The following is a 26,217-nucleotide window of genomic DNA, read 5'->3' on the forward strand; positions in this document are numbered from 1 at the left end:
CAGGTTAAATACACGTTGTATACTATAGGTTGACTCTGCAACATGTTTTTCTGATTGTCAGTCTGTATCACCTACAATTGTAGACAGCGTTGACGCTATGTTATTTCCAGTGTAGAATACCAGTTTGGGGTATCATTCTCTTTAATTAATTCTATTTCTCAGAGGTGAAATGAGATCAAAGCAACACTAATTTTACAATTACAAACTGGAAATCTGACCAAGACTGTTTACAAACACAAATACAAACCACTTCTATTAATCAATTTGCTGAACACCAATAGTTTTTCAAGTCAAAACTTGTAACAGTACACTGCAATTATTATTGTAATAAAGACACGCAATACAAGCAGTTTTAATTATACCAACTGCCAAATGTAGATTAAAGTAATTAAGCATGGTCTACTAATGTGCTACACCTTAAACGAATATTTCTTTGAAGACACTGTGTAATGTAATCACTATACTATTATATGCTCTCTACTCTCCCCGCGCGCAGAAACAGTTCAAATGTCAAAATTTGGAAAGATAAAATCCTTATCCCTAACGTTTTCGAAACTACATTCTGTTCTGTGTTAAAATATTTCTCAGATTACAATGAACTAATTTCCAAACATGTAATCTGCTAGCATTTTGGAAAATTTACTTCGTTTGGGGAAATTATTTTTTTACCCAAGTGGGAGGTTTAAGCAAAGATGCTCTCCCTTTACTGGACACAACCATACGAATACCTAAATGTTTTAGAATAAATTTCTGTATTTATTCTGACACCTCCCTATGCTTTAGTGCCAAGACAGCATGACTTGTATGGTTGTAGAAGTATATTTTGTGGTTCTTGGTAGGTGGTTAAACATTTTGTATCGATGGATCAGGGTCTAAAGTATCATCATGAGCAGCTTGTTTCTTTTGGCTTTGTCTGCTCTTAACATCAAACTATTTCTTGTCCCTTAAGTGTATTTACATTTTATAATGCGAGTATAAATAATAATATTTGCTTATGTTGCATGTCTCTGAACTACATTGATAAAAAAAAATCACACTCTTTGAGATGTAAAGAAAAACAGAAAAAAATAATTTTTGGTTTGTTATCCATTATACAAACACATTATAACGATTCTATAAAAATAAATCCTATGACTGTCAATATAAATACAGTCAACCCTTTTATATGCTATTCCTAAATTCCTAAGCTTTTCCCTCACAAAAAAAATCATATTTATCACTTTAGAGGTCTTGTGTTTCACTTAAGCTCTTGTTTCAACACTGTTGGCTATAAAACAAAAGATGATGGTAGTGTAGAGATCAAGAGACCGGTGACGAGCGGTGAGCAAATATTCTTCTGCAGCCAGGTTTTGTCAGTTTGCAAAGAATAAAGTGCCTTTCCAGGTGAGTTATACACAAGATATTTCAGAGAGATTACTCAATGTCAATAGTTATGTCGGCTAAGAAACAAAACAGGTTGCAGATGTCGTCGATCAGTTCTGGAGTGTAAAGGTCAGGAGTTCCAAAGAGAGAAGGTGGACATTGGAACCAACGATGAGGATGAAGCTTCTTAGGACGAGGAACGTTGTCGAGCTGCAAAGCAAGAATCGGCTTGCGTGTGGTGTCCCCAGAACACATTTCAGGAAGCACCTGAAGGAAATTTTCGTAAAACTCGTCGGAAAAATCTTTGGTGCCACAGAGTACCAAGAAAATCTGAGATTTTTCAGCGTTCTCGTGGATAGTCCAGAGCTCATGGTCATAAGGTCTGACGTCATCATCGTCTGACATGCACGTGACACGCAGTCCGCACACGTTTTGTAAAATGTTCTTGATAGTCAGACCTTTGGCTTTCATATCATCGTCATAGAGGTCATGAAGGATCATCACGTGCCACCATTTCCTCTCCAGATTTTCGCTGCAACCATCGTCTACGTACTTCCTTTGTGTCTCTTCGTCAGTTTGGGAGAAATCGGATTGAATTACCTGGACAAAGCATCTCTTTATCGTTTTGTCATCAATAGAAGCAGATGGTGGAGCCCCAGTTTTTAAAAGCTTTTCCCTTGCAGCCATAACACGAACTCGTTTTGCAAGGTGGGGATCGGACCACTGACGAACTAGTTCTTCTTCCTTGGTTGTTTCCAGCATGCTGAGGAAGAGAAGGGCATCGTCATAACGCTTGAGGTTAACGTAACAGTTTAGCCGTTGCTCTAGAAACTCAGGATCAACTGTTTCCTGGGGACTAAATTTAGACATCTCGTCCAAAACATCGAGGCATTCTGCATAGTTCTTAATCATTTCAAAGAGTTTAGCCATCTCCTTCATTTGACGGTCTGGCGATGAACTAGTTTTAGCTGCATTGCAAAGTTCATAAAATGAAGGCCAGAGGGTTTTAAAGTTCGGAACGGTATCCGGAAGTGACGACACAACCTGACACTGCATCTGTAGAGCATCTTGAAGCAGCCTGCAGGCCTCGGAGGCGTAATTTTCTTTATCATTTTCGTCGTTAGCACTAGAACTTTTTTTCAAGAGGAGGAAGCCAGACTGCTCATGCGCATTAATAATTTGTACTGGGCTAGCTCGAGATCCCGTCTCGTTAATGAGTGTATAGAACTGGTCTAAAGCCTTGTCATCGTCACCAAGTGACACATACAATAGTCCTAGATCATAGACAGCTGGAGAATTTTCCTTGCAAGATAATCTTATGGACTCTTCAAAATGATACAATGCCTTCTCAACGTACTGATCAAGTGACATTGAGAGTAGCCTTTTTGGCGATTTTATAATGCGTACGTACGCTGCAGTTGCCTCAGTATTAGCTTGCTGACTGGAATGAGGCTCCTCAACGGCCATTCTCTGCATCCTGTTTGAAAGTTCCTGGTGACTGGGATCTGTGATATTAGTTTTTCTGTCAAACTGTTTTGACTGATTTTTCTGTTGCCAGATGGCCATTCTCACAAATGTGTTCCCGAGGTAATGATGGGCAGTTGTTGTTGGTCTGATTGCGATGGCGCGCTCAAGTATTTCTCGAGATTTGTCTAGTTTATTTTTAATTTTAAAAAATTTTCCGCACTTTGCGAGCACATAAACATCTTCTGGGGCTAGCTGGACAGCTTCTTCGTAACACTTTTCAGCAGTTATACCTTTTTCTTTGGCCCTTTCTATGACACTCGACATCTCAGCATTCCACCACTGTTCCAGAAGCATGCCAAGCTCAACCAGAGCCTGTGCTCTTTGCCCTTCTGGAGCGTCGCTGTTCCTGATTTCCAAGAGAAGGTCAAAGGCTCTCAGAGACCTCTGCGATGTTAAATCAGAAGATATACGAAAGTGCATTCTGTAATTAATGTGTGTGAAACGCCTCAGAACGAGTGCCAGGCCTAACTTCCATGTGTAGTCGAGGGGTCTGCTCTGGACGACTTCTTCAAACGTGTCTACCGCCAGTGCTGCAAAAGTCATCCCCATCCTGGAGTAGCTGTACGCCATCTCACCTTTAGCATCAGTTACCTTTTGTTGAAAGTTCTCCAGATTACGGAGTTCTTGTAATTTTTTTAACATTTTTTCTCCTTCTACTCTTTTCCCTCTTTCCCAAGTCATAACAGCCATGTTAGCCAAAGCTACAACATTAGTGTCATTATCTGGAGATGTCAAAACTTTGTTTGTCTCTTCGACTGCTTTCTCAACGTCTTTTGTAAGAAACAAGAGAAAGGCGATGAGATTAGAGATGCACGTGACCTCTTTTGGTGTGTGATAGTTACTCTCGTCAATTATTTCTGATTTTAGCCGGTCTAACATATTCTGCTTGCGTTCCATTGTCAGTTCAGAGTAATCTTTGAGCTGAAAAAGGTTGGGGAATTCTTGTAGCTTCTCTCGAAAGGTTTGTCTGTCTTTCATAAGAGCTTCGTTCTGTGCCCTGTACAGTCCCTGGCCACCTGTAAATAACGGAGGAAAACGACCATCTAAAAATTATGTTTATGCGTTGTTGTCTATAATGTTGCATTGGAAATTTTCGAGCGAAACTAACGTGTTACAAACCAGAAAGATATTTATGTAAAAGATTTACAAAGGAAAAGATAATTATACATTACAAAAATAATTTTACGTGGGAAAGGCAAAACATCAGAAAAGTTATTCGTCAAATATAGGAGTGGGCGTTTTAAACTCATACCTCTATGCTTAAAAACTCATATCAATCTTGACAGTGTAAGATCAACAATAAAAATACTTAAGAACAACATGCATCATTCCATCAGAAATGACAAAGCTCAAATTCGATCCTCTGAGTTTTAAGGGATTCATACCCGATCCTAACGTTTACATAAGCTACGTGGATAACCTTACACTGACCAAGGATGGAGGATGGCAGAACTAGTGTTAACATGGCACCGTATACCGACATAACTACCGTCTTAAATCGGCTTTTCTCCAGGTGAGAAAGAGGGAACTGTATTACCACCTACCTGCATTTAAAAAACCGCTTCTGTTTGCCGTGCATCTGTAATAATTGTCCAGTATCGGTATAGAGCACAAATATTGTTAAATTAAGAGTGACTTCAGAGTTGTTTACTTTGATTAAATTATAGTTACAACTATGGTAATAGTATTTTTAATTATACATGGTAGTTAAATGTGTTGAATTTAAAGCAGTTGTTCATTGGGGAAGGTGCCGAAGTGTCAAACCTCAGACGTCAACGTTAACCAGTCCATACTGTGGGTAATATATCCACTAGCAAGTTCGAGCTTGTTTCAACATGTTGACTCAAATTCCAATCATTTGTATTAATTAATTTCCAGTGACTTCTAAACATAGCTTTCCCAGACTTGCAAACTCTATGCCACATTTCGCTGGTTAAGAATGGTCTTTACATCGTGACTTTCCTCGCTTCGTCAATGATGGGATACGTCTAGTGACAATTGTAAAATACTTTGTCACTACCCCCCTCCTTGCCCCCGTCTTTTCTCTCTCATATTGAGTAAATATAATTTTGAGCTTAGGTGTTATAAGAAATGCTTAAAGGCAAGGAAAAGCGATCTCAAACAAATGTGTGTACATTAGGGACAATAACCTGTACAGATACGCACTTGCAAACAAAACTACATGCACACATACATGTACTCGCGTATAGCTGCACGGCACAAACACAGAAGATGAAATGATTTCTATGTAAAATTTGTATTTTTATTTCTGATTCGCAAGATAAATGTTTTTATAATATCAGGTTTATTCTTTCTTTCCGAGATGGTTCGTTCGATTCTTCTCTCCCGTCCCGACACAGAGAGTGCGTGTTGCGACTCCTGTCCTCAACAATCTGGCATTGAGCTACAGATAAGAAATACTTCAATTTTCTAAACTGCTTCCCGGAAAGCTACTTTCTCTTTTGATTGTCACTTGGCTTCGAGACAAACTTTGTTTTAAAGCAACTTAATCATTCCAAACAAAACTTTATGCTTTCCGAATTAATTGTAATTGTCTAATATGCACATACTACACATGTTTCTTAAACAGCTCTTGATATCTTACCTCTCTGTCGTCCTGCGTCCATTTTGCAGGTTAGCATGCAGGTAGGGAAGCTCCAAACTCACAGTGTGCTTCCTGCTGCACTCACTGCATGACACTGCCCTCCGCGAGTGATATCGACTTTGACACGAAGCCAGTATGAGTAGAACGATATAAAAAGCATGTGATATCAACACTCCCTCCTTATTCCATATCAAAGGTGGAGGTAGACCCGTGATTTAAAGTATTAGCGAGGTGCACATTTTGATAATGGTTTGGCTTCCTCGTGTGTGAATAAATCCCTTCCTTTTGTTATTGTGATCTGCCTACAAACAAGTTCATGCACAGAACGAGGACAAGAACGCTGACGTCAGGTTTGTACATAGATATATGTTCGGTGTGAAGGGCTCAGCCAATGGGATCGTAGGTTCATTCGGCGTATTCGGGGATGCAAGAGTTTGACCTTTTTCTGTGCATGGGGATCTCTGTAGGCGTGTATCCATTAAAAAAAGATCATGTATTCACCAGAATTTATGGAACTAAGATCTTGTATTGAGATGTGCCCAGTTGTTAGAAAAAATTGCTGTCCACTAGATCTTTAACCAGAGGGATATGATCAGTATTAAGGGACACAGGTTAATATGGAGAAAAAGACAGTAAGTTCACATCATGTGATCTCAAAAAAACTTCAAAATGGGGTTATCTGCATTAAAGATGAAAGGTGATTTTTAGAAGTGGAGACGATATCATAGTAATTCTTGATAATAATGATGACAACATGGTAAGGTGGTGTGTGATGATGTTTTCCGCATACACGAATAATTAATAAATAATTATTATTTTTGTTCATAAGAACAAATTACAATGTTCCTACGTGGCATGGTTTTTAAACAATGATAAAACTTTCTCGCTTATAACAAACAGTTTCTTTTAAATTGATATACTTTAATGTGTTAAATAGAGTGGTACAGCAAACGAAACAATTTGTCTTCTGAAGGGATCTTTTGTGACTGTACAATTAGTTATGTTCAGATTAAGCATACAACTAAAATTATTGTCTTCTCACAGGCTTACATTCATTCTGGATATAAACATTGAAAATGAAATAAAACCTGAGCCTAAGTATACAGCTCTAAAGGATCACAACGACTAAAATTCCATTAAACATGTTTTAGTAGAATATACGTATTTATCAAACATTAACTGAACATCATATCCTGATAGTTCTAAAAAGTCTCCTGAATTTCAAAGATAAACATTTCTTTGTAGCACTTTACGAAGTTATCCTTTGACATCGTCAGCTTGCAAGTTCTCGGCATTTACAAGGATTCTTGGCGCACATTATAAACACGCCATTAAGCTGCTTGTTGGTCTCTGTCTTCCATATTGTAATCAAAGACTTGTCATGTGCCATACTGCAATAAATGTTGTAGAAGAATCATAATACAATAAAAACCATACCATGCGGTTCACCACCGTGAAAAGGGCAGAGAAATGCAATGTTTTCATTATGTACATATTAAAATAAAAAGGCAGAGATATTGTACATGGTTCTCTGCAATATGCCAACCAGAGGTTCTTCGTGCCAGCAGCCATCACCACCTAAATAAATGCCACAAGGACTCGTATGGCTTCCATACTACCTGGCATCCTCCTTAGGGGGTTCATATGTATGTGTGTGTGAAAAAAAAATGTGGATGTGCGTGAGTTTGTGTGTGTCAAATGTCTTGTATTGGTATGTGTGTCTGGCATTATGTTGTATATATATATATGCTCATAATATGTTTGTATATGTGGTTGGGTTTGTGAGCAAGAGAAAATTTTTTGTCTTGGACTTCTTCGGACAAACAAAGTTTGATTTCATGTTTTATTTTACATTTTCCTAGAAACATATTATTAAAAGGGGTTAGGATTATTTTTTATATTTATCATCATCTACAGTATCCAATGCCATAATATTTTTTCTTTCGTTTTTCTCTTCTTCATCTCCTCTTATTTCCCTTTCTTCAGTTTTTTTCCTGCAGTGGCCCCATCAATCTTTTACCAATACAGTATATAGATAATATATAAATAAGGATATTAAACAGTCCACACAAAGGTAAAAATATAACGCTTCACAAATAGATACATATAGGACTAAAAGTAGATATTTCGTGCATTAAAAACATATTATTACAATGATACATGTATTCCAGAAGCACACAAAGTGGAAATCGGGAAACTGGTGAAGACTCAGATATTAATCACATTGAAACTTAAAAATAATATTATTTATAATTATATTATTTATAATGTCTGTAGCATGTGCCTTTATGGTATCACTTAAATTAGAAGTTGTCAAAATGTTTTCTTTCTTTGGTTCCATCATCGGCGCCTGCTCTTGAAGACTTCTGAGTACTTGACACTTACAATTCTCAGGGCGTCAATATAAAAGTGATGTTCCATAAAGATCACTTGTTATCGCCAGTTATGTCAGCTAGGAAACAAAACAGATTACAGATATCGTTGATCAGTTCTGGTGAAGAAAGGTCAAGAGCTCCAAAGAGAGAAGGCGGACACTGCAACCAACGATCAAGAAAACGAATATTCGGGCGTTGGGTGTTGTTGATCACCAAAGCAAGAAGTGTCTTGGGTTTGCCTTCATCAACAACACGCACTTGTGAAAACACTGTCACAATGTCTGCCAAAAATTCGTCCGGAAACTCTTTTGGACCACAGAGTAACAAAAGAATACGTGATTTCCTGGCTCTATTCATTAAAATCTCATTGCCACTGTCATCTAAATGATTATTGTCCATTGTCTGACATGCACGTGACGCGCAGCCCGCACACGTTTTGTAAAATGTCTTTGATCGTCAGACCTTTCATCTTCATGTCGTCATCGTTCTGATCGTGAAGGATCATCACGTGCCACCCTTTTTCATCTCCCACTTCTCTACAACCATCGTCCAAGATTTGCCTTTGGGTCTCTTCGCTGGACAGGTAAGATTTTGTCTGAATCGCCTGTAAAAAGCATTTCTTTATCATGTCATCAATTGAAGCAGATGGCGTATCGGTTAGGGTCAATAGCTTTGTTCTTGCAGCCATAACACGAACTCGCCTAGGAAGTTGGGGATCTGTCCACTGTTTGACTAATTCTTCTTCTTCCTGTTGCCTCTAGCAGGTTCACAAACAACAAGGCATCATCAAATTTCCCGCATTCAACCTACTTTTTCAGCCTTTTCTCCAAAATGTTGGGGTCTGAAGTGTCCTGGGGTCTAAATACAGGTATATCAGTTAGAAAGTTTAGGTATTCCGAAAAGACTTTGATCATTTCAAACAGTTTAGCTAACACTTTCAGTTGATGTTCTGGAGATTTCCTCCCGCTTGCTACACAGCACAAGTCGTAGAATGAGGGCCTGGTGTCAAGTGATGAAACAACCTGACACTGCATCTGCAAAGCAGCTTCTAGCAGCCTGCAACCCTCGGCAACGCATTCTTGTCTTTGGTTCTCAGTTCTGGCTCTAGTCTTTGTCCTCATGTAGATGAGCCCAGCCTGTTCATACGCATTGATCAACTGCATGGGGACTACCACGTGATTCTGTCTGGTTAAGTAGCTTGGAGAATTGCTTAAGAGCCTCATCATCGTCCCCAACACAGACATACAGTACTCCTAGATCATAGATAGCTGGAGAATTGTTCCCATGAGACAATTTAATCGCCTGCTGATAATGATACATCGCAGATTGAACGTATTCATGGTCCGGGTGTAATGAACCTGGTCTTACTGCCCAATTGAAGGCGTACTCCATGACAGAAGCACTCTGAGAACGCTGAGTAAAATCATTCTGTCTATCCTCGTCTCTCACTGTCAAGCGTGAAAAGTTCTTTTCTAGGGCCGATGAATAATTTCCAGTTCTTGATTGGCACTGATCAAAAACAGTCTCTCGAAACAGCCCTTCTTCACCATTTTGCATTGCTCCTTCATTGTGACTTCCTCTTAGTGTGGGTCTATCCCATGTACCTCCTCCTAAGTTTTGTCTCCAAGAAGATGAATTAGACCCTCGTCCATTGCCATTATGCCTTCCTCCTGCCCTGTCTCTCCAACTTTGTCTCGACTGGCTTGTCTCTTGTCGTCTCGCCATTTTCATAAAGGTAGTCCCGAGGTAATGGTGGGCAGTTGTCGTCGGTCTGATTACAATGGCGCGTTCGAGAAGTTCGCGAGATCTGTCGAGCTGGTTTCTAAAGCTGAAATATTTCCCGCTGTGCGTGAGCACGTGCGTGTCAGTGGGCGCTAGTTCCACGGCTTCTTCGTAACACTGTTCAGCAGTTATACCATGTTGTCTCGCCTTTATTTTCACGTCTTCAAATTCAGGAGACTTTGCGTACCCCAACAATGTGCCCAATTCTACCAAGGCTTCGGCTCTTAGTGTGTCTGGGCTGTTGCTGTTCTTTATTTCCAAGAAAAGGTCAAAGGCTCTTACGGACCGTGGAGACGTTAATTCAGAAGACATTTGAAAGTACATTCTATAATTAAGGTGTGTGAAACGCCTTAGAACGAGTGCCAGGCCGTACTTCCAATCGTAGTCAAGTGGTCTGGCCTTGACAACTTCTTCAAACTTGTCCACTGCTAGTGGAGCAAAGACCATCCCCATCCTGGAATAACAGTAAGCAATTTCAGCTTTAGCGTCCAATAGCTTTTCTTGAAAGTTTTCCTGTTCTCGGAGTTCCTCTAATTTTTTAACTAACCTTTCTCCTTCCTCCCTGTTCCCCATTTCCCACTTTATTATAGCCAGGTGTGCCAAGGTAACAATATTGGTGCTGTTGTTTGGGGATTTCAACACTTCTTCAATCTCCTTCACGGCCTTGTCGTAATCTTTCTTCAAGAACAACAAAAAGGCGATGAGATTACAAGTGACTGTGTTCTCTGCTGCTGTGCACTGTGTTCATCACCGGTCTCTCTGTTCAAACATGATTTATCTAAAATATTTTTCTGACGTTTTTGTGTCAGCTCACTGTAATCATTTATGTGGAAAAGATTTGGAAATTCTCTCAGCTTCTTTCGAAATATTTTTCTCTCTTCGATAGCATCTTCGTCTCTTATCATGTGTGAAGACTGTGCCCCTGTAAAAAGAAACAAGAATACATTGCCCCGTTATGAGGGTTACACTAGTTGATCCACGAAGCAGAAAGGTATCACAATCTTTGCTTTCTGTTTCATGTTGTTTAGTTGGACAATATAACGGAGAGTTAATGTCTCCGTTGCTCTTACGATAAGATAAAAAGAGTGTAAGAAATGAAAGCTGAAATTTCATTCAACCGATCTCTCTACTTTCGTTTCAAACCCCTCCCCCTTCCCCAAACCCCTCAAAAAAAAAAAAAGAACAGTTACCGTATGACGTCAACACCGTCTCTAAATCTTGTTCAGTAGAGTTGTTTGTGTGAACAGGTCTTCATTTATCAGCAACGGTACTTCCTTTCTCAGAACTGAATTCACCATAATTCTCTACTTTCATTTTCGATTGCAGTTTATTCAGCTTGTGGAAAACGAAACTACCCTTTTAAGCATTACTGGGTGACTTGGCAAATTCTACTAACGAATGGACTCCGGCCGTTTACAAATACATTTTGTCAAACTAGTCCAAACTGATTTCCTTTAGTAGCCACGACGACCTTCCTCTGCTGGTTATTACAGAAATCTTGTCAACGGAAATGATACGATATTGTGAGGTATAATAATCTTAAAAGGAACCTCTTTACTTGTAACTGTAATACACTGGTATTCTAGCCATGAATGTCAAAACATTCCTAGTGGAAACAGCGACAACGACGACTGATCAGCATTATGCTGTTACAAACTGGTAGGTGATACTTGGAACAAAGCTCATACTCCATGATCTGTTAGTTAAACTTTAACGATTCAGTAATTATAAAGCCTTACCTTCCAGCTGCCTCCTGTTCATTTTAAATTTCAAAGTGAAGTTGAAATAAAGATCAGCAAAGAAAACACATGTCCGTTGTGGTGATGTAGGACTGTCTTCCCTCTAGAAAATGTACCATCTGTTGTCGGATGGAATACCCAGAACAATAAAACTAACTGTACACATTTGCTTGCAGGTGCTTGTGTCTACTTTCGATTTACAGTTGTTGCTCTGTTGGGGGTACCATAACGAAACCAGGCGCTGAGCTGTCACATCGGGTGATAAGGGAAAGAGCGGAGAGTGTAGGGTCTGACGATTATTACACTTCCAAAGCAAAGCCATTCCCATGATAAAATTGTTGTGTTGTTAGGCTAGAAGTGTTCTTTGCAAATCTCGTTATTGAATGCGACTGTGTATTTGAAGGGACTGGGGGAAGTGTCATGTGATAATTTTTGATGGGACAGTGGATTTCTCACAATTAAAGTCTGACGAGTCCACATCATAGTCCACTTGAATACTTAAAAAGGCCTTGTGTACAGGCTTTTAAATAAATATTATTAAGGCAGAGGACCCTAAGTAGTCAGAGAAGGCAAGAAGGGGACAGTAGGTGGACTGCCTACTAGTACAGGCGTGAACGTCGTGTAGGGTCCTGGTAATGGAACAGAGAGAAAGTATCCGAGGGCTTGTCACACCTGGACGGCGGAACTTACACCGTTGCATACTTTCTTTCTTTTCACCCCGCCACCCGTATGTGGAGGTAGAGCTATCACCCTCGTGCCAAACTCCTCCTCCTTTGTTTAGAAACAGAAATTAATGCAGCTTACAGTTTCACCCGAAACGAAAAACATGGAACGAACAAGTGTAATGAAGAATTTATTCGACAGCAAACAATTACGAATTTATTTGACACTTCTTTTTCTGACAGTGGGAGTCGTCGTAGACTGTTGTCGGCGTTGTTGCTTCTATTACTACATCAGCTATCAAAGCTGCTGTTGTTTTTATGTCAAGTATTTACTGAGACTAAGCTATATATTTTTGCAATGAAGGCTTATAGTTTGTTGATGTAACAACAATTTCTTGTTTCACTCGGTTAGCCCTTCATTTTCAAAATTAACTAATCAAGAGTAAGATAATACATTACAATCCAGCGTAATATTAATCAACGCTTAATATGAAGCACATACTAATTTTAAAAAATTCTACTATTGTTGTTGACCATAATTTTTAAGAAGTGCATACACTTGAGAGAGCAATATAATGCATAAAACCTTTTCTAAAAACGCTTGCACAAGAAGTAGTCCAAAATAAAATTCTCGTCATGTCCGAAGTAGAATAAAATAGACATGCGAGTTCATGTTCTTGCCGTATGTGGTGTGTGGTTCTTGGCCAGACTCTCACAACTCGTGATCACAATGTCACGTGAGATAAGGTCATGAATGTGCCATGAGAAATATTTTACAAGGGTCATAAACTGTTTGGTATAATTTTAAGCTATCAGAGAATATTTTGCAGCATATTTAAACATACTTTGCTAGAGAACAATTGTACTCAACAGCGCAGAATACTACAACGGATTCCTCACATCGAAGGTACTGCGACACATTTTATATCAAAGTTTAAATCTTGAGAAACCGCAATATCTCAAAACATTTCAAATCCATGAAATGTAAAATACACAAATCTGATTAAATTGTACTTCATAAATTAAAATTAATCACATGATTTTATTTTGTAAGTAATGTAAGTGAGGTAATTTGTCTTAAGTTTCAAATTACAAGATAATGATTAACAGTGATCGGGCAAAATAAAATATGTAAATGCGACAATCTGAGTCAAAGCTATTATTGGTGACAACAGCAATTGCAGTAATTTCTCTTTCCCGTTTTCTGTCCTCCTTTGTTTCATTTCTTTGTCCTCCTCTAGCACTTCGCCGTCTCCTCCTTGTTTCTCTACTGCAGTAAATATCCATGAATTAACAAAAATTAAGTGCAACTGTAAATTGTCTTTAAATAAAAGAAACACAAAATACAAGCGCTATTCGTCTCAAGTACAAATTAAAATAAACAGGTAGATAGTTTTTAATTCAGCACTATTGCACAAAGGAATTACAGAAAAAAATGTTTACAAAAGATAATGCAAAAATTATGCTGAAAATGTAAGTTTAAAATCGTCATTTAAGATCTGAAGCTCATTCATTCAATGGAGCCAGCTTGTGTTGGGATCATTAAAGTAGGAGTAAAAACTTTAAATAAATATATTTTAAGGTTAGATTATATAATTATAATTGTCATAGTCACAGTGTTACTATATTTACAGTTTCGATCGGCGACTTAAAGATATTTGCAAAAATCGCAGAAATTATTTGCGAGCGAGACATTTATAATCCTATAGTCTAAACAAACTCTATTTGAAACACTCTTATTAAATTTGAAAGTATTAAATCGGTATTCATGCAATGAAAACATCCAAACCATTTTAATGAAATTATATTTCATTGTAATCCTTTATAAAACCCCTTGTTCTTTATGTGCCTACTTGATATTCCAGTCTTTCTCATTATTTAATAATTTGAAATTTTCTCACCGTGTCCATCGGCACGTCAGCCAAGAAACAGCACAACATGTGGACAGCTTCGATGAGTTCCGGAGTGTAAGGAGCATGGGGTCCGAAGAGAGGAGACGGGCATTGCAAGCAGCGATCAGGATGAAGATTGTCCGGAGGCCGAGCGTTGTCCATCAGCAGAGCCAGAAGTGTCTTGGCGCTCGCAATCAGCAGAGGAGCGAGCTTCTCTCAGCATCTGCATCATTGACTCCGAAAAGCCACCTGAATGTCCTTCTGGGCCACAGAGAACAACAGGATAAGCGAGTTATTAGCCTTTTCGGCTATTCGTGATTCACCACTGTCATCTGGCAGATCGTCATTATCATCTGCCATGCAGGTCACATGCAGTCCACACATGTTTTGTAAAATGTCCTTAATCGCTAAACCTTTGACCTTCATATACTCATCGTCTACGTCATGAAATATCATCACGTGCCACCATTTCTCATCCTGGTCTTTACTCCAGCCATCGTCAACGTACTTCCTTTGGATCGCTTCATTATTTTGGGAGAATTCGGGTTGGATTGCCTGAACGAAGCATCTCTTTATCATCTTGTCATCAATGGAACCAGGTGGGGCTTTGGCTATATTCATTAGCTTTTCCCTAGCAGCCAGTAAACGACATCGCCTTGGAAGATCTGACCACTGATTGATTAGTTTTCTTTCTTTTGTTATCTCCAGAAGGCTCAAAAATAAAATGGCGTGATCATACTGCTTGCGACTAACATAGCTTTGTAACCTTCTCTCAAATTATTTGGATCGTTGGTGTACTGTGATCTGTATACAGATATATCCTTCAGAACATTCAAGATATTCTGCGTAGTTCTTTATCCTGTCAAAAAGCTTGGTTAACTCTACCAGCTGATGTTCTGAAGACCTCGTCCCGCTGGCTACTACACAGCCCAAGTCATAGAATGAGGGCCTGGCTGCTGTGAGGTCAGGCCCACAAGTAAGAAGAGACGAAACAACCTGACAGTCCATCTGCAAAGCAGCTTGCAGCAGCCTACAGCCCTCGGCAGCGTACTGTTGTCTTTGTCTTTCGTCTCTCGTCTTTTTCCTCATGTAGATGAGCCCAGCCTGTTCATGCGCATTGATCAAACTGCGCTGGGGCATCTCGTAGATCGAACTGGTTAATTAGTGTAGAGAACTGGTCAAGAGCCTGATCATCGTTTCCAGTGAGCTCATACAGATATCCGAGGTCGTACGTGGCTTTTGGATTGTCCCCATGAGCTTCTTCAATCGCCTTTTTATAATAAAAGATCGCCTCTTGAACGCAGTTTTCTCTCGACTGGCTATGACTTTGGATAATTGACATGTGTACAAGTGTCTTCCCAAGACAAGTGGTAAGAAGTTGTTGTTGGCCTGATTTCAATGGCGCGCTGAAGTAGTTGTCGAGATTTGTCTAGCTGCTTTGCATAATTGTAAAAGTTCCCGACGTGTGTGAGGACATAGGGGTCTTCTGGTGCTAGTTCCACAGCTTCTTCGAAACACTGTTGAGCTGTTATGCGCTCTTCTTCTGCCCTGTCCACGAGCCTGGAAAACTGTTTATTCCACTTAAGCTGCAACAACAAGCCCAGTTCGGTCAAAGCTTGTGCTCTTTCTCCTCCTGGAGCTCTGCTATTCTTGATTTCCAAAAGGAGGTCAAAGGCTCTTAGTGACTTCTGAGACGCTAATTCAAAAGATATTCGAAAGAACAATATGTAAGTACTTTGTGTAAAACGCCGTAGAATTTTTGCCAAGCCATACTTCCAAGTGTATTCGTGTGGTCTGGCCTCGACGACTTCTTCAAAAATGTCTTCTGCTCTTGAAGCAAAGGACATCCCCATTCTGGAGTAGCAGTAGGCCATCTCAGCTTTGGCGTCTATCACCTTGTCTTCAAAGTTTCCCTGCTCACTGAGTTCTTGTAATCTTTCAATGATGGTTTCTCCTTCCATCCTGTCGCCTATTTCCCACTTTATTACAGCCATGTTGGCCAAAGCAACAATATTGGTGTCATTGTTGGGCGATGACAACACTTTGTTTATCTCTTCGACTGCGTTGTCCACATCATTTGCCAGAAACAAGAGAAAAGCGATGAGATTAGATATGCATGTGCTTTCTGCTGGTGAACGATAACTGCTATCGTCAATTCTTTCTGATTTTAATGTCTCTAAAATTTTTTCCATTCTATTCAACGGCAGTTGAGAGTAATGTTTCAGCTGAAAAAGGTTGGGGAATTCTTGTAGCCTCTCTCGGAAGATTTGTCGGTCATTTTCAAAAGCCATATTTTGAGTCCTCTAGAGTTACTGCTGACCTGTAAAAGAAACTTGTAACATGAACTTTATACTACCTTAGACAAAAAAGGAACAAGTGAGTATGAGATGTAAAACTGTGATACTGTATACACGTGTAACAGGCTTCATAGTTAGTCGCGGTGACAGGTGCACTATAATATTGCTTTATATATATTATATTATAATTTCCTGCTTTTGTCAATGTTTAAAAACACACTATTGTGTTAAGTGTATTTTTAATTATTCTTCCCACTAGCAGCATGGTTGTAATTATATATTCAACAAAACTTCATGTAAGGAAAAGTACAATGTTTTATTTTTAAATATTTGTGCTGACACGAAGCTCACTACTTTCACTTTCGACTGAGATTCGACTACCTTACATTTTAAGACCAATATTTCTAGATATTCTTTTCAACACATGAGTCATTGACTACTGTTGTAGGGATCTACCGTGATGGATTATGATATATTTAATAAATATTTCTAATCACAGCTAGATAATTGAAGTACAATATAAAAATAAAACCTTAACTTTTTAAGAAATAAAGGCGATAACATACTGAGAAATTCCACTAAAGTGAGTACATTTCAATAGCTTTGATGTCTTACCTTTCTGCTCACCTTTTTTCCGTTTTGACTTTCAAGCAACAGGATTTCAGTAAATTGAAGAGCAGCAAATGTTTGCTGATGCACTTTCTTCTCTATGCGATGTGACAGTCAGTTGACAGTACATCAAGCTGACAACATCGACATAAATAGTCTATCAGATTAACACTTCTCGTGCAATAGTGGACCAGCATTTAACTTATCGAATAGATGTAAAGATAGCAAGTTAACGAACTTTGATGCCTAGCTGAGATAATACAATATACAGTTTTAAAAAATGTGTGTTGAGACGATATCGCGGAAACATGGTTGTCATAAGGTCGGTTGTTTGGCTTGTTTATTAGGAAAGTGCTTCCACCTTAAGCTGATTTCGCACTATGTGGCGGCTGGGGTGGGGTGGGGAGAGGGAGGGGGAACCGTAGTACCCTGAGAAACCCCTGACTCCCAGCCTCGGACAGGTGTCACATATACATACAGTGTGTCCCGAGATAAGATCTGAACCCTGAGTTTTACAATGCATTGGTGACAAGCGAGTGTTTTAACCACTACACTACCGGGCGCCCCTTCACCCCCTTCAGCCCCTTCGAATACCTTTTAAAGATGAAAGGGAAATGTGGCAGCTGAGATGACCTCAAGCATCACCTGAGATGGAAACCATGGAAACTGGCAAATGTTTGTCTATTAGGGACCAGCAATAAGTGATAGACTACTTAGTCCAACGTAGCTGTCGGTAGCACTGGTGGTACAAAAATAATGGTGAACTTATTTGTGATTGATTAAAATATGTGCATTTAGTAATTTATTAGCTAGTGCAGTGCCCATGTGATGTCCATTCACTTGACAACCTGTCAGTGTTCAATGCCCCGTGGTCCAGATTAAACATTAACAAAAGTATCAGCATAATTCAAGAAACTAGTGTCGTTAATCCCGCTGCCACGTGCTTGACTAAACAAGGCTAAGATACAAAAAGTGTTGATGTTTCTGTGAGGGCCACTCCTCAATGATGAACCTGTCTGCAGGTAGGGCAACTTGTGTACTTGTGTACAAGCTTCGTCCTGCGCCGTCACAAAATCAAGACATTTACTCTGAATCGTGTTCTAAAAGCTATTTTGTATAAATTAATAATATCTAAAAAAAATTGGGCAACCGTGGAAAACGGTTTTGTTGAAACACCTTCCTGGCTAATGTTTTGGGTTCGAAATCCCCTGGCATTGAAAAAGAGCTACACACATTATCATTGTTGTCTAAGTACTTAGTGCTCACTGATGTCTTGCTGAGAAGTGCATTGTGATGTTCTTGTTCCCTTACTTCACACACACACACACTCACAAACACACACTCTGCCCATTTCACCTTACAAGTATTTGCAAACCTAACCTAAAAATCTTTGTAACAAGCTAGTTACTACTTTATGTTCTGTTTAGTTTCCAGACACGTTGAGCTTGATATCTTATTTCACTCAGCTTTAATTTCTAGGCTTGTGAGCAGACTTCCATCTAAGACTTGAGAAGGTATGTTTAGTTGAACCACTCCTCTTCCATTCACGAAGCTGTGGTACTAGTTTGCGAATTTCAGTCTTTTGATGAGAGATTTTTGTCATGTCATGTCGTCCCACAGCAGGCCCGGCTATTACCAGTCGTAAGAAGCTAAAATGGCGATGCACACGTAAACTCGTGAAATCTTATACTGTCTTGGGCCCGCCCTAGAACAGTGAACAGCCAGTCCATTCCTTGACATTGGCCATCCACCCTTTCTTCTGTATGCCGTCGACCTTAGAGACCGTCCTGAACAAGGTCTCATGTCGGACAGTTTCTGTAGCATAGTGGGTCAGCCGCCACAGTTATCAATTCATTTCTACTTAAAAAGGAACTGAAGCTGAAATGGATGCAAGTAAGTGTCAGCTTAGTGCTATTAGCGGAGACAAGCTGCCTGTCCTCGATGAAGCTAAGAACTAGAGACAGGCGGTCAGAAGTTTTCCCTTCGTTTGGTAATTGCTAAGCATTAGCAACCGCGCAGATATTTTCATAACTGACTTCATGCCAAAATATACCTGCTTGCTAGATGTAGAATGCGGCATTCTAGATATTGGTGGTCAAAAGATGAGACTAACGAGAGAAACATCTGTGGCATGTGTGAAAGTCATAGTGTGTAACGATGTTTTTAAACCTCCAATCAAAAGCGTTTCTCAATGGTACTTTTGTAGCAAACGATGATGAATTCATATTGTAAACGACTTCAACTTTAATTTCCTATTAAACTACTGTTACTCATTAACTTTTAGTTAACAAGGCAGAAATGAGACAATCCTGTACTGTTTCGCAATGTTTAATATGAAGTATACATCAATAAAGCAACAAAGATCGTTAACTTCTGCAATTATTGGTAATGAACATTAAATCTAAACTTGAGTTGCACGCATTAAGGAAAACCATAAATCACATAAACAATTATAAAATGTGCTGGTAAATAAAAATTAATCCAAGCATCGATTCTCGTAAATTCCAGGGAACACACTATGAGCAACACGAGGTTTCCTTGATGTCAGTCAGTACGCAGCCTCGATCTCGAAACGTAAAACACACACGTTATTTACAGTCAGTCTTCGATCCACACATCAAAACTACCTCATGAATCTTTCATCAGATAAAACTAATCTAGTGTTTATATTTACTGTGTATGAACTATTGCGAGCAATACAGCATAAAACAATTCAACAATAATAGCGTCTTAAATAATAATTCTAACATGGTGGAATAATCTTTTAAAAAAGTAATATAATTCATATGAATCAACATTATTTTCCCTTTAACGGTTGATTACTTGGCCGACAACTTTATATTATGATTAAAAAGAACAATATAGTAAAGTCATTTATATGAATTACACATTAAAAGAAACATGGTAGAGAAACTTGCTACCAGAAGTTATAGCACGAAAAATTTTAATTCAACAATAACGCAGAATGTAAGCTAAAAAAGTTTAAGCCTACGCTAAAAATACACTTTAGATGTCTATTTGTTTTTCTCACTAAATGTTTAATAATAATAATTGCAAAATCTGTACAGCGCATACTCGCACTCCAAAGAGGTATGCCTTTAACGCTTAAGAACAAGAGCTAAACATGGACAGCATACGAAGGACAGGTAAACAAACAAATAATATTTAAAATATGAAGAATAAACAACCGTACTAAATGAAGAATAAAATCAAATACAGAAAACGCAAAGAGAAATCAAATAACAAGAGCAAGAGCTGAGAGTAACATGTTATTGCAAAAGGAATACAGTCATATACTTCCTGACCACAGAGAACCAGAAGTATAAGAGAGTTCTAGGCCTTTTCGATTCTATGCTCGAAGTCACTGTCATCTAACTGATCGTCATCATCGTTTGCAATGCACGCAACCCGCACACGTTTTGTAAAATGTTCTTTACGGCCGAATCCTTGATCTTCATGTCGCTATCGTCTTCATTATAAAGGATCATCACGTGCCACCATTTCTCCATCTGATCTTCGTTCCAGCCATCATCCACAAACTGTCTTGGAGTCTCTTCGTCCGACAGGGAGAACATTGAAGCAAAAGGCTTCTTTTTTATCGTCTCGTCAGTGGAAGCATATGGCTTATCAGTTAGGCTCAGTAGCTTTTTTTCAAGCGGCCATAACGCGAACTCGATTTGGAAGCTCAGGATCTGACCACTGACTGATAAGTACTTCTTCCTCCGTTGTCTCCAGCAGACTCAAGAATAGCAGAGCATGGTCATACTGTTGGCGAGTAACGTAGTTTTTCAAACACTCTTCTAAATTTTCGACATTTAATGTTTTCTGGCGTGTAAATTTGGATATCTCAGTAAGAACATTCAAATAGTCTCTGTAGTTCCTGATCATTTCATACAGTCTGCTTATCTGTTTTAATTGGTGATTAGGAGACTTCGTCCCTTTAGCTGCACAGCAGAGATCATAAAATGAAGGTCTGCTGGCCGGAAGGTCAGGCTCACTTGGAGGAAGTGATCTCACAGCCTGACACTGCATCTGCAAAGCTTCCTGGAGCAGCCTGCAGCCCTCGGCAGTGTATTCTTGTCTTTCTGCCTGATTTCTCGCTCCAGTTTTTTTCCTCATGTAGATGAGCCCTACCTGCTCATGCGACTTGATCAACTGAATGGGACTACAACGGGATGCTGTCAGGTTAATTAGTTTAGAAAACTGTTTAAGAGCCTGATCATCGTCCCCAACACAGACATACAGTACTCCTAGATCGTAGATAGCTGGTGTGTTGTCATCCTGGGAAATTTCGATCGCCTTTTCAAAATGTTCTATCGCCGCTTTAACGTGTTTGTGATCTATTTGTCGCTCATTGTCATATCGTCTGCCTCCTGCACTAGCTCCCCAGTCCTGTCTTGACTGGTATTTCTCTTCCCTTACCAGTTTTGTCAAGGTGGTCCCGAGAAAATGATGGGCAGTTGTTGTTGGTCTGATTTCAATGGCGCGTTCAAGCAGTTCTCGAGATCTCTGGAGCTGCTTCCTATTGCTGAAAAATTTTCCGCTGTGCGTCAGCACGTGCGGGTCAGTGGGCGCTAGTTCCACGGCTTCTTCGTAACACTGTTCAGCGGTTATACCATGTTTTCTTGCCTTTACTTTCACGTCTTCAAACTCAGGAAACTTTTCATTTTGCAGCAATGTGCCCAGTTCCACCAAGGCTTCCGCTCTCAGTGTGTCGGGGGCGTTGCTGTTCTTGATTTCCAAGAGAAGGTCAAACGCTCTAAGCGACCTCTCAGACGTTAACTGGGGAGGGATTCGAAAGTACATCACATAATTAGTTTTTAGAGATCGCCTCAAAGCGACTGCCAGGCCTAACTTCCAAGTGTAGTCACATGGTCTGGCCTTGACGACCTCCTTAAACATGTCCACCGCTAGTTGAGCATAGACCATCCCCATCCTCGAACAACAGTAACCAATTTCGGCTTTAGCGTCCACTACCTTCTCTTGAAAGTTCTCCTGTTGACGGAGATTCTCCAACTTTTCAACGAACCTTTCTCCTTCTTGCCTGTCTCCCATTTCCCACTTTATTACAGCCATGGAGGCCAAAGCAACAATATTAGAGTCATTGTTTGGTGATTGCAAGACATTGTTAATCTCTTCAACCGCCTTCTCGCGATCTTTCCTCAGAAAAAGCAGAAAGGCGATGAGATTAGAAGAGGCTGTCTTCTCAGCTTCCGTGCAGTGATGATCGCCATCCTCTTTCTCGACAGAGAACTTCTCTAGAAGAGTCTGCTGTCGCTTCTGTGTAAGCGTGCTGTAATTAATTATTCCGAAAAGATTAGGGAATTCTCTCAGCTTTCGCCGAAAGATATCTCTTTCTTGATGCATACCTTCATTTTCTTCCGTGCACTGCGTGAGGGCACCTGTGAAAAAAATAAACATGAGTTATACTGTACAGTATCTTAATATACATTTGTATACTTCTACTGCTGCTCCTACTCGTACTTTGTATAACTCAAAGATATTACTCCTAGAACTTTTTTAACACAATGAAGCTCGTTTTGCTTTAACATCCTCCTAAACAAACACATGCACAAAAGCTTACAGCTCACATGAACATGCACGTACATAGTTGACTAGTCAATAAAATACAAGGGTAACTGTATTATACGATTTCCGAATATCAGCGTGAGTCTGAATTAACGAACGGGCATTTAAAGGAAGATTTTTAAATGAAAGCCGAAAGGCCACTGATACTTTCCTAATACAGAGGAATAAAAACATTCAAGCGATTGACCACGACTGGCTGGTACCGTGTGAATGATTGGCCAAAGTAGCAAATGTTGTCTTCGAGCTAATGTACTTATGGGGTAAGCGGTTGAAAATGAGAGTGAAAGAAGCCAACGTGCAAAAGTCGTAGACGATTATCTCTGTATTAAAATGTTCATTTTCATCTGTAAATTTTGTGTATGACATGAAATACAGAATAGAATCGCAGCACAAATAAACAGGACGAACTATGTTTCACTGGTGACAGATGCTCGTCACCTGAAGTTTCTTATCCACGGAATTGTCACATGTCTTATCTACTGTCACCGCTCAAACAGAGGCTACACTATGGGAAGGGCAGACGATATTTAGGGGCGATGTCAACATTAAATATCAAGTTTTTTAGTGACTGATAACCTTTATCTTTCGTTTCTCCCTAAGACAGCACTCTTGAGAGCACAGGAAGAGACATTCTAATAATGTGAAAGCTTTGTCATGTCTGAGATAGCGAGGTTCTGTCACGGCTAGTCTGCTTTCTGCTGGAAGACAGGCTGTACACATATTACCCCTTCCCCCTTAGAAACTATCCAATGACAACACATCCAACAAGAACATTATTTGTTGGGGAATTCTAGTAACTGCTAGAGCTAAGAATAAAATATAGATATAGCTTTATATGCAATAAGTATAGCTGATAATATTTAGGCAGTTTGAAGTTGTCGATGATATTCTATTAACAGAGTAAGCAAAAGCATAAAAGTATTCTGAATGTCTTACCTTCTTCCTGCCCTCTGTTCATTCTAGTTGGTGAAACAAGTGTTCAGGCTGCGACTGTCCTCAACATAAAACAATATATTTATACGGTACCAATGAGACAAGAGCTAAAAATAGCTGCTCAGATTAGGAAGGGGGAATTCATAGTTCTCGGTAGTTTCGGTCTCCATTCCGTGGTCGTTGCTGAACTCAGTAAACAAAGTGTCGTGTTATAATAGCTTAAATATAGTTCCAGCCAATAACAAGTCAATGTTTGAATAAGCTGACACGAGATAAGGTACAGAACCTTTTAAAACAGAGATAATTGTGACGTGGCTATATTCCTGGTCCTCATATATAAAAGGTAATTTGTAGTCAGACTAGGGCTGTAACTATAAAACAAGAATAGGTTGTTACTCCAGTGTCCATACCCCGAACATTACTTTGTGTTTCTTTACCCCAGGGCACCTTTACCACCTCTTTATAAGTATTGCTCCAAGGGCATGAAGCTTAAGTAGGACGCTTCTCCAGGGCAAAATGGAAACTCAAGAAAAAGTTTCCAACGTTATAAAGCAACGTCCGGACTCCGGTAATACTATTTCATGTTATTTTACCCCAGACCACCCTTACCATCTCTTTATAACTACGGCACAGATAAAATAACAACTGCCGGGTCTGGACACCGCATTATAATTTTGGAAACAAGACACTTGTCCTTGAGTTTCCATTTTAACCCAGGGCAAAGACTTACCCTTCGTGTCATAAGTACTATTACTGGGGTAAAACAACATGTGCAGGGTCTGAACACCGCTTTATGATTTTTTAAATAAGCCGCTTGACCTTAAGTTTTTTAAGTTGCCCTAGAGCATTGACTTATCCTCGTGTCTTAACTACTGCCCCAGGTAATTTGTTCTCCAAACCTCTATACTAAGCACATTACTGTATTTAAAGAACTTAGGGTGTGTCTCGCGTCTGGTGTCTAGAGTTTAGTTTCTAGTGTCAAGTGTGTGCACAACTAAACCTGACTTGCAATTTTGTTTAGAACCCAGTCATGTCATCTCCAGATCGTGATCATCAATTCTTACCTTGCTCTTATGGTCTCCAGTAAATAAGATGAGATTTTTCTTTTACTTAAACCTCATCTCGCTCCGACTATGCTATGGTGTATTTAATGCCAACTTCTCAGTTTGACCAAGCCGCAGATGAGGACCATGAGGTTTTGGAGCCAGCCGGGTACAGATGAGATACAAGACTGTCTTGCTCCCACTGACTGGCATGGACCGATATTCATGAGGAGACAGAAATCTTCGTGTCTTACATTGCTTTCTGTGAAGACCTGCTCATTCCAAAAACACATCCTGGGCCAGCGACAGACTGTGGTTCAATGCCTATCTCAAAACTAAACTAAAGACAAAAAATGATGTATAGGGTCCGGCGATACTTCTAGCTTTGTGTTGGCCTCTGCTCTTTATAAACATCAATTATCGTCCCTGCCCAGAAGACCAGGGTGGTCACTAAGCGACTACAGATCGGTGGCCTGGACAGCTGTCGTGATGAAAGTTCAGGAGAGCCTCGTCATCAGACATCTTTTATGCACCACCAGAGGCAAACTGGACCCTCTAAAATTTGCTCATCGAACCAATCGGTCGGTGTACGATGATATCTTTCAAGCTCTTCACTTATCCTCCAGTTTTTCAAATACATTTTTTACGATCTATATAAATTCCCATTGTTATTCTTCTTATTCTTCTTACTCTTCTTATTATTATTATTGCCAATGCCCTTTCTATTCTACTTGTTTTGTACTCAACGTTAGCAGTCTCGCAGGAGATAAAGTGGTTTGTCGTTGTACTGTAGTCTCTGATTATGAGCTTTGATAGTACTCAGTAGAACTCTTCATGTGAGAAAGTTTCCTTCTGATGGAAATGAGACGATTCGTTTTTGTTTGCGAACACTTTTGTTCTTTGAAAAGCTAAAGTATGCAGTTTTGTATTGTGTTTTCTCAACACATACAAAATAGGTGTGCAACTATAAAACTGATACGAAAGCTGAACACATTTGCTGGGAGCGGCCTTTTGTTTACTGTGTATTGACACTTCTCACCTGTTGCTGTACTATACACTGACGCATAATTGTTTCTGCCATGGGTTGGTAAAATCAAATGAGAAATGATTACACGATCAACTTTAGTAATTAAATGAGCGATTATAACTGGAAAAGGGGTGCATCAAAGCTAAACACAGAAATCCACAATCTAGACCATTTGACAGCACACATACATCAGCACACACTCATCTGTGTTTGAGCAGCATGACTGAAGATACCATTTGATGAATATAAATATAAAAACAGAGTTTTTCTGCTCCTCTCTGTTTGAATGTCTGCAGACAACACAACCACATGAGTATGTGAGTACCTGAAGTCGCTATGCATTGTCTGTTCCTATATTTGTCACATTAAGATGACTCGCCTGCTCGCACTGTCTTCGTCACTGATTTCTATATCATCTTCCTCAACCCAAATTTGTATCGGAATAAAAGCCATGTGCCGATTTATAGTATCACGAGCGTTGATCCACTCAATATTTCCGAGAATAGATTCAGATACCGCTGGCCGGACGAGTTTGTGGAAACATACTTTCGGTACATGACCAGCCACATGAAGGAATATAAAATAATGAAGGAGTGTAGTGGAGGATAACTCTTCCGGTTTTATTAAGACTAACACAGGTGTGTAGTGACTTGGGTTCTCCTGATGTCGTTTCTTTATGATATATTCTCTCTCTTTCTACTTTCATTTTCGTTTGCTATATAGTCGGATTCTAGAAAACGAAACTTCACTTCCTAGCATTTGTAGGTGATTATAC

At 39.5% G+C, this 26,217-nt stretch overlaps 4 protein-coding genes across 5 annotated transcripts; all 4 read right to left on the reverse strand.

Annotated features, from left to right (window-relative positions):
* Window positions 1–297: 297 nt before the first annotated feature.
* Window positions 298–5,803, reverse strand: LOC112556455. The gene is made up of 2 exons (XM_025225483.1): window positions 5,495–5,803; window positions 298–3,905 (listed from the first exon to the last, which is right to left on the reverse strand). The coding sequence occupies exons 1-2, from the start codon at window positions 5,529–5,531 to the stop codon at window positions 1,414–1,416; spliced, it is 2,529 nt and encodes an 842-aa protein (XP_025081268.1). The 5' UTR covers window positions 5,532–5,803; the 3' UTR covers window positions 298–1,413.
* Window positions 5,804–6,398: 595 nt separating this feature from the next.
* On the reverse strand, window positions 6,399–11,622 carry LOC112556465. Its single transcript, XM_025225499.1, has 2 exons — window positions 11,391–11,622; window positions 6,399–10,573 (listed from the first exon to the last, which is right to left on the reverse strand). Exon 2 carries the CDS (start codon window positions 10,222–10,224, stop codon window positions 9,010–9,012), a length of 1,215 nt encoding a protein of 404 aa, XP_025081284.1. The 5' UTR covers window positions 10,225–10,573; window positions 11,391–11,622; the 3' UTR covers window positions 6,399–9,009.
* Window positions 11,623–12,819: 1,197 nt separating this feature from the next.
* LOC112556472 (interferon-induced protein with tetratricopeptide repeats 5-like) lies at window positions 12,820–17,004 on the reverse strand. 2 transcript variants are annotated; one of them, XM_025225509.1, is made up of 3 exons: window positions 16,857–17,004; window positions 13,954–16,264; window positions 12,820–13,322 (listed from the first exon to the last, which is right to left on the reverse strand). In XM_025225509.1, the coding sequence occupies exon 2, from the start codon at window positions 16,233–16,235 to the stop codon at window positions 15,264–15,266; it is 972 nt and encodes a 323-aa protein (XP_025081294.1). In that variant the 5' UTR covers window positions 16,236–16,264; window positions 16,857–17,004; the 3' UTR covers window positions 12,820–13,322; window positions 13,954–15,263. The 2 variants fall into 2 exon arrangements, with proteins under 2 accessions (XP_025081294.1, XP_025081295.1); XM_025225510.1 differs by having other exon boundaries at window positions 13,954–16,266; window positions 16,872–16,987.
* Window positions 17,005–19,162: 2,158 nt separating this feature from the next.
* LOC112556461 (interferon-induced protein with tetratricopeptide repeats 5-like) lies at window positions 19,163–23,519 on the reverse strand. Its single transcript, XM_025225489.1, has 2 exons — window positions 23,376–23,519; window positions 19,163–22,252 (listed from the first exon to the last, which is right to left on the reverse strand). The coding sequence occupies exons 1-2, from the start codon at window positions 23,395–23,397 to the stop codon at window positions 20,502–20,504; spliced, it is 1,773 nt and encodes a 590-aa protein (XP_025081274.1). The 5' UTR covers window positions 23,398–23,519; the 3' UTR covers window positions 19,163–20,501.
* Window positions 23,520–26,217: the final 2,698 nt, after the last annotated feature.

This window comes from Pomacea canaliculata, linkage group LG2, assembly GCF_003073045.1.
Source record: "Pomacea canaliculata isolate SZHN2017 linkage group LG2, ASM307304v1, whole genome shotgun sequence".
In the NCBI taxonomy this organism is placed as follows: domain Eukaryota; kingdom Metazoa; phylum Mollusca; class Gastropoda; order Architaenioglossa; family Ampullariidae; genus Pomacea; species Pomacea canaliculata.

Bases quoted from the DNA above. Each gene is read 5' to 3' on its own strand.
- LOC112556455 (XM_025225483.1), bottom strand. From the start codon at position 5,531: ATGCTAACCTGCAAAATGGACGCAGGACGACAGAGAG. The intron at 3,906-5,494 runs GTAAGATATCAA...CGTTATTTACAG, and splicing joins GGACGCAGGACGACAGAGAG to GTGGCCAGGGACTGTACAGG.
- LOC112556465 (XM_025225499.1), bottom strand. From the start codon at position 10,224: ATGGGGAACAGGGAGGAAGGAGAAAGGTTAGTTAAAAAATTAGAGGAA.
- LOC112556472 (XM_025225509.1), bottom strand. From the start codon at position 16,235: ATGGCTTTTGAAAATGACCGACAAATCTTCCGAGAGAGGCTACAAGAA.
- LOC112556461 (XM_025225489.1), bottom strand. From the start codon at position 23,397: ATGAACAGAGGGCAGGAAGAAG. The intron at 22,253-23,375 runs GTAAGACATTCA...TTTTTTTCACAG, and splicing joins GAACAGAGGGCAGGAAGAAG to GTGCCCTCACGCAGTGCACG.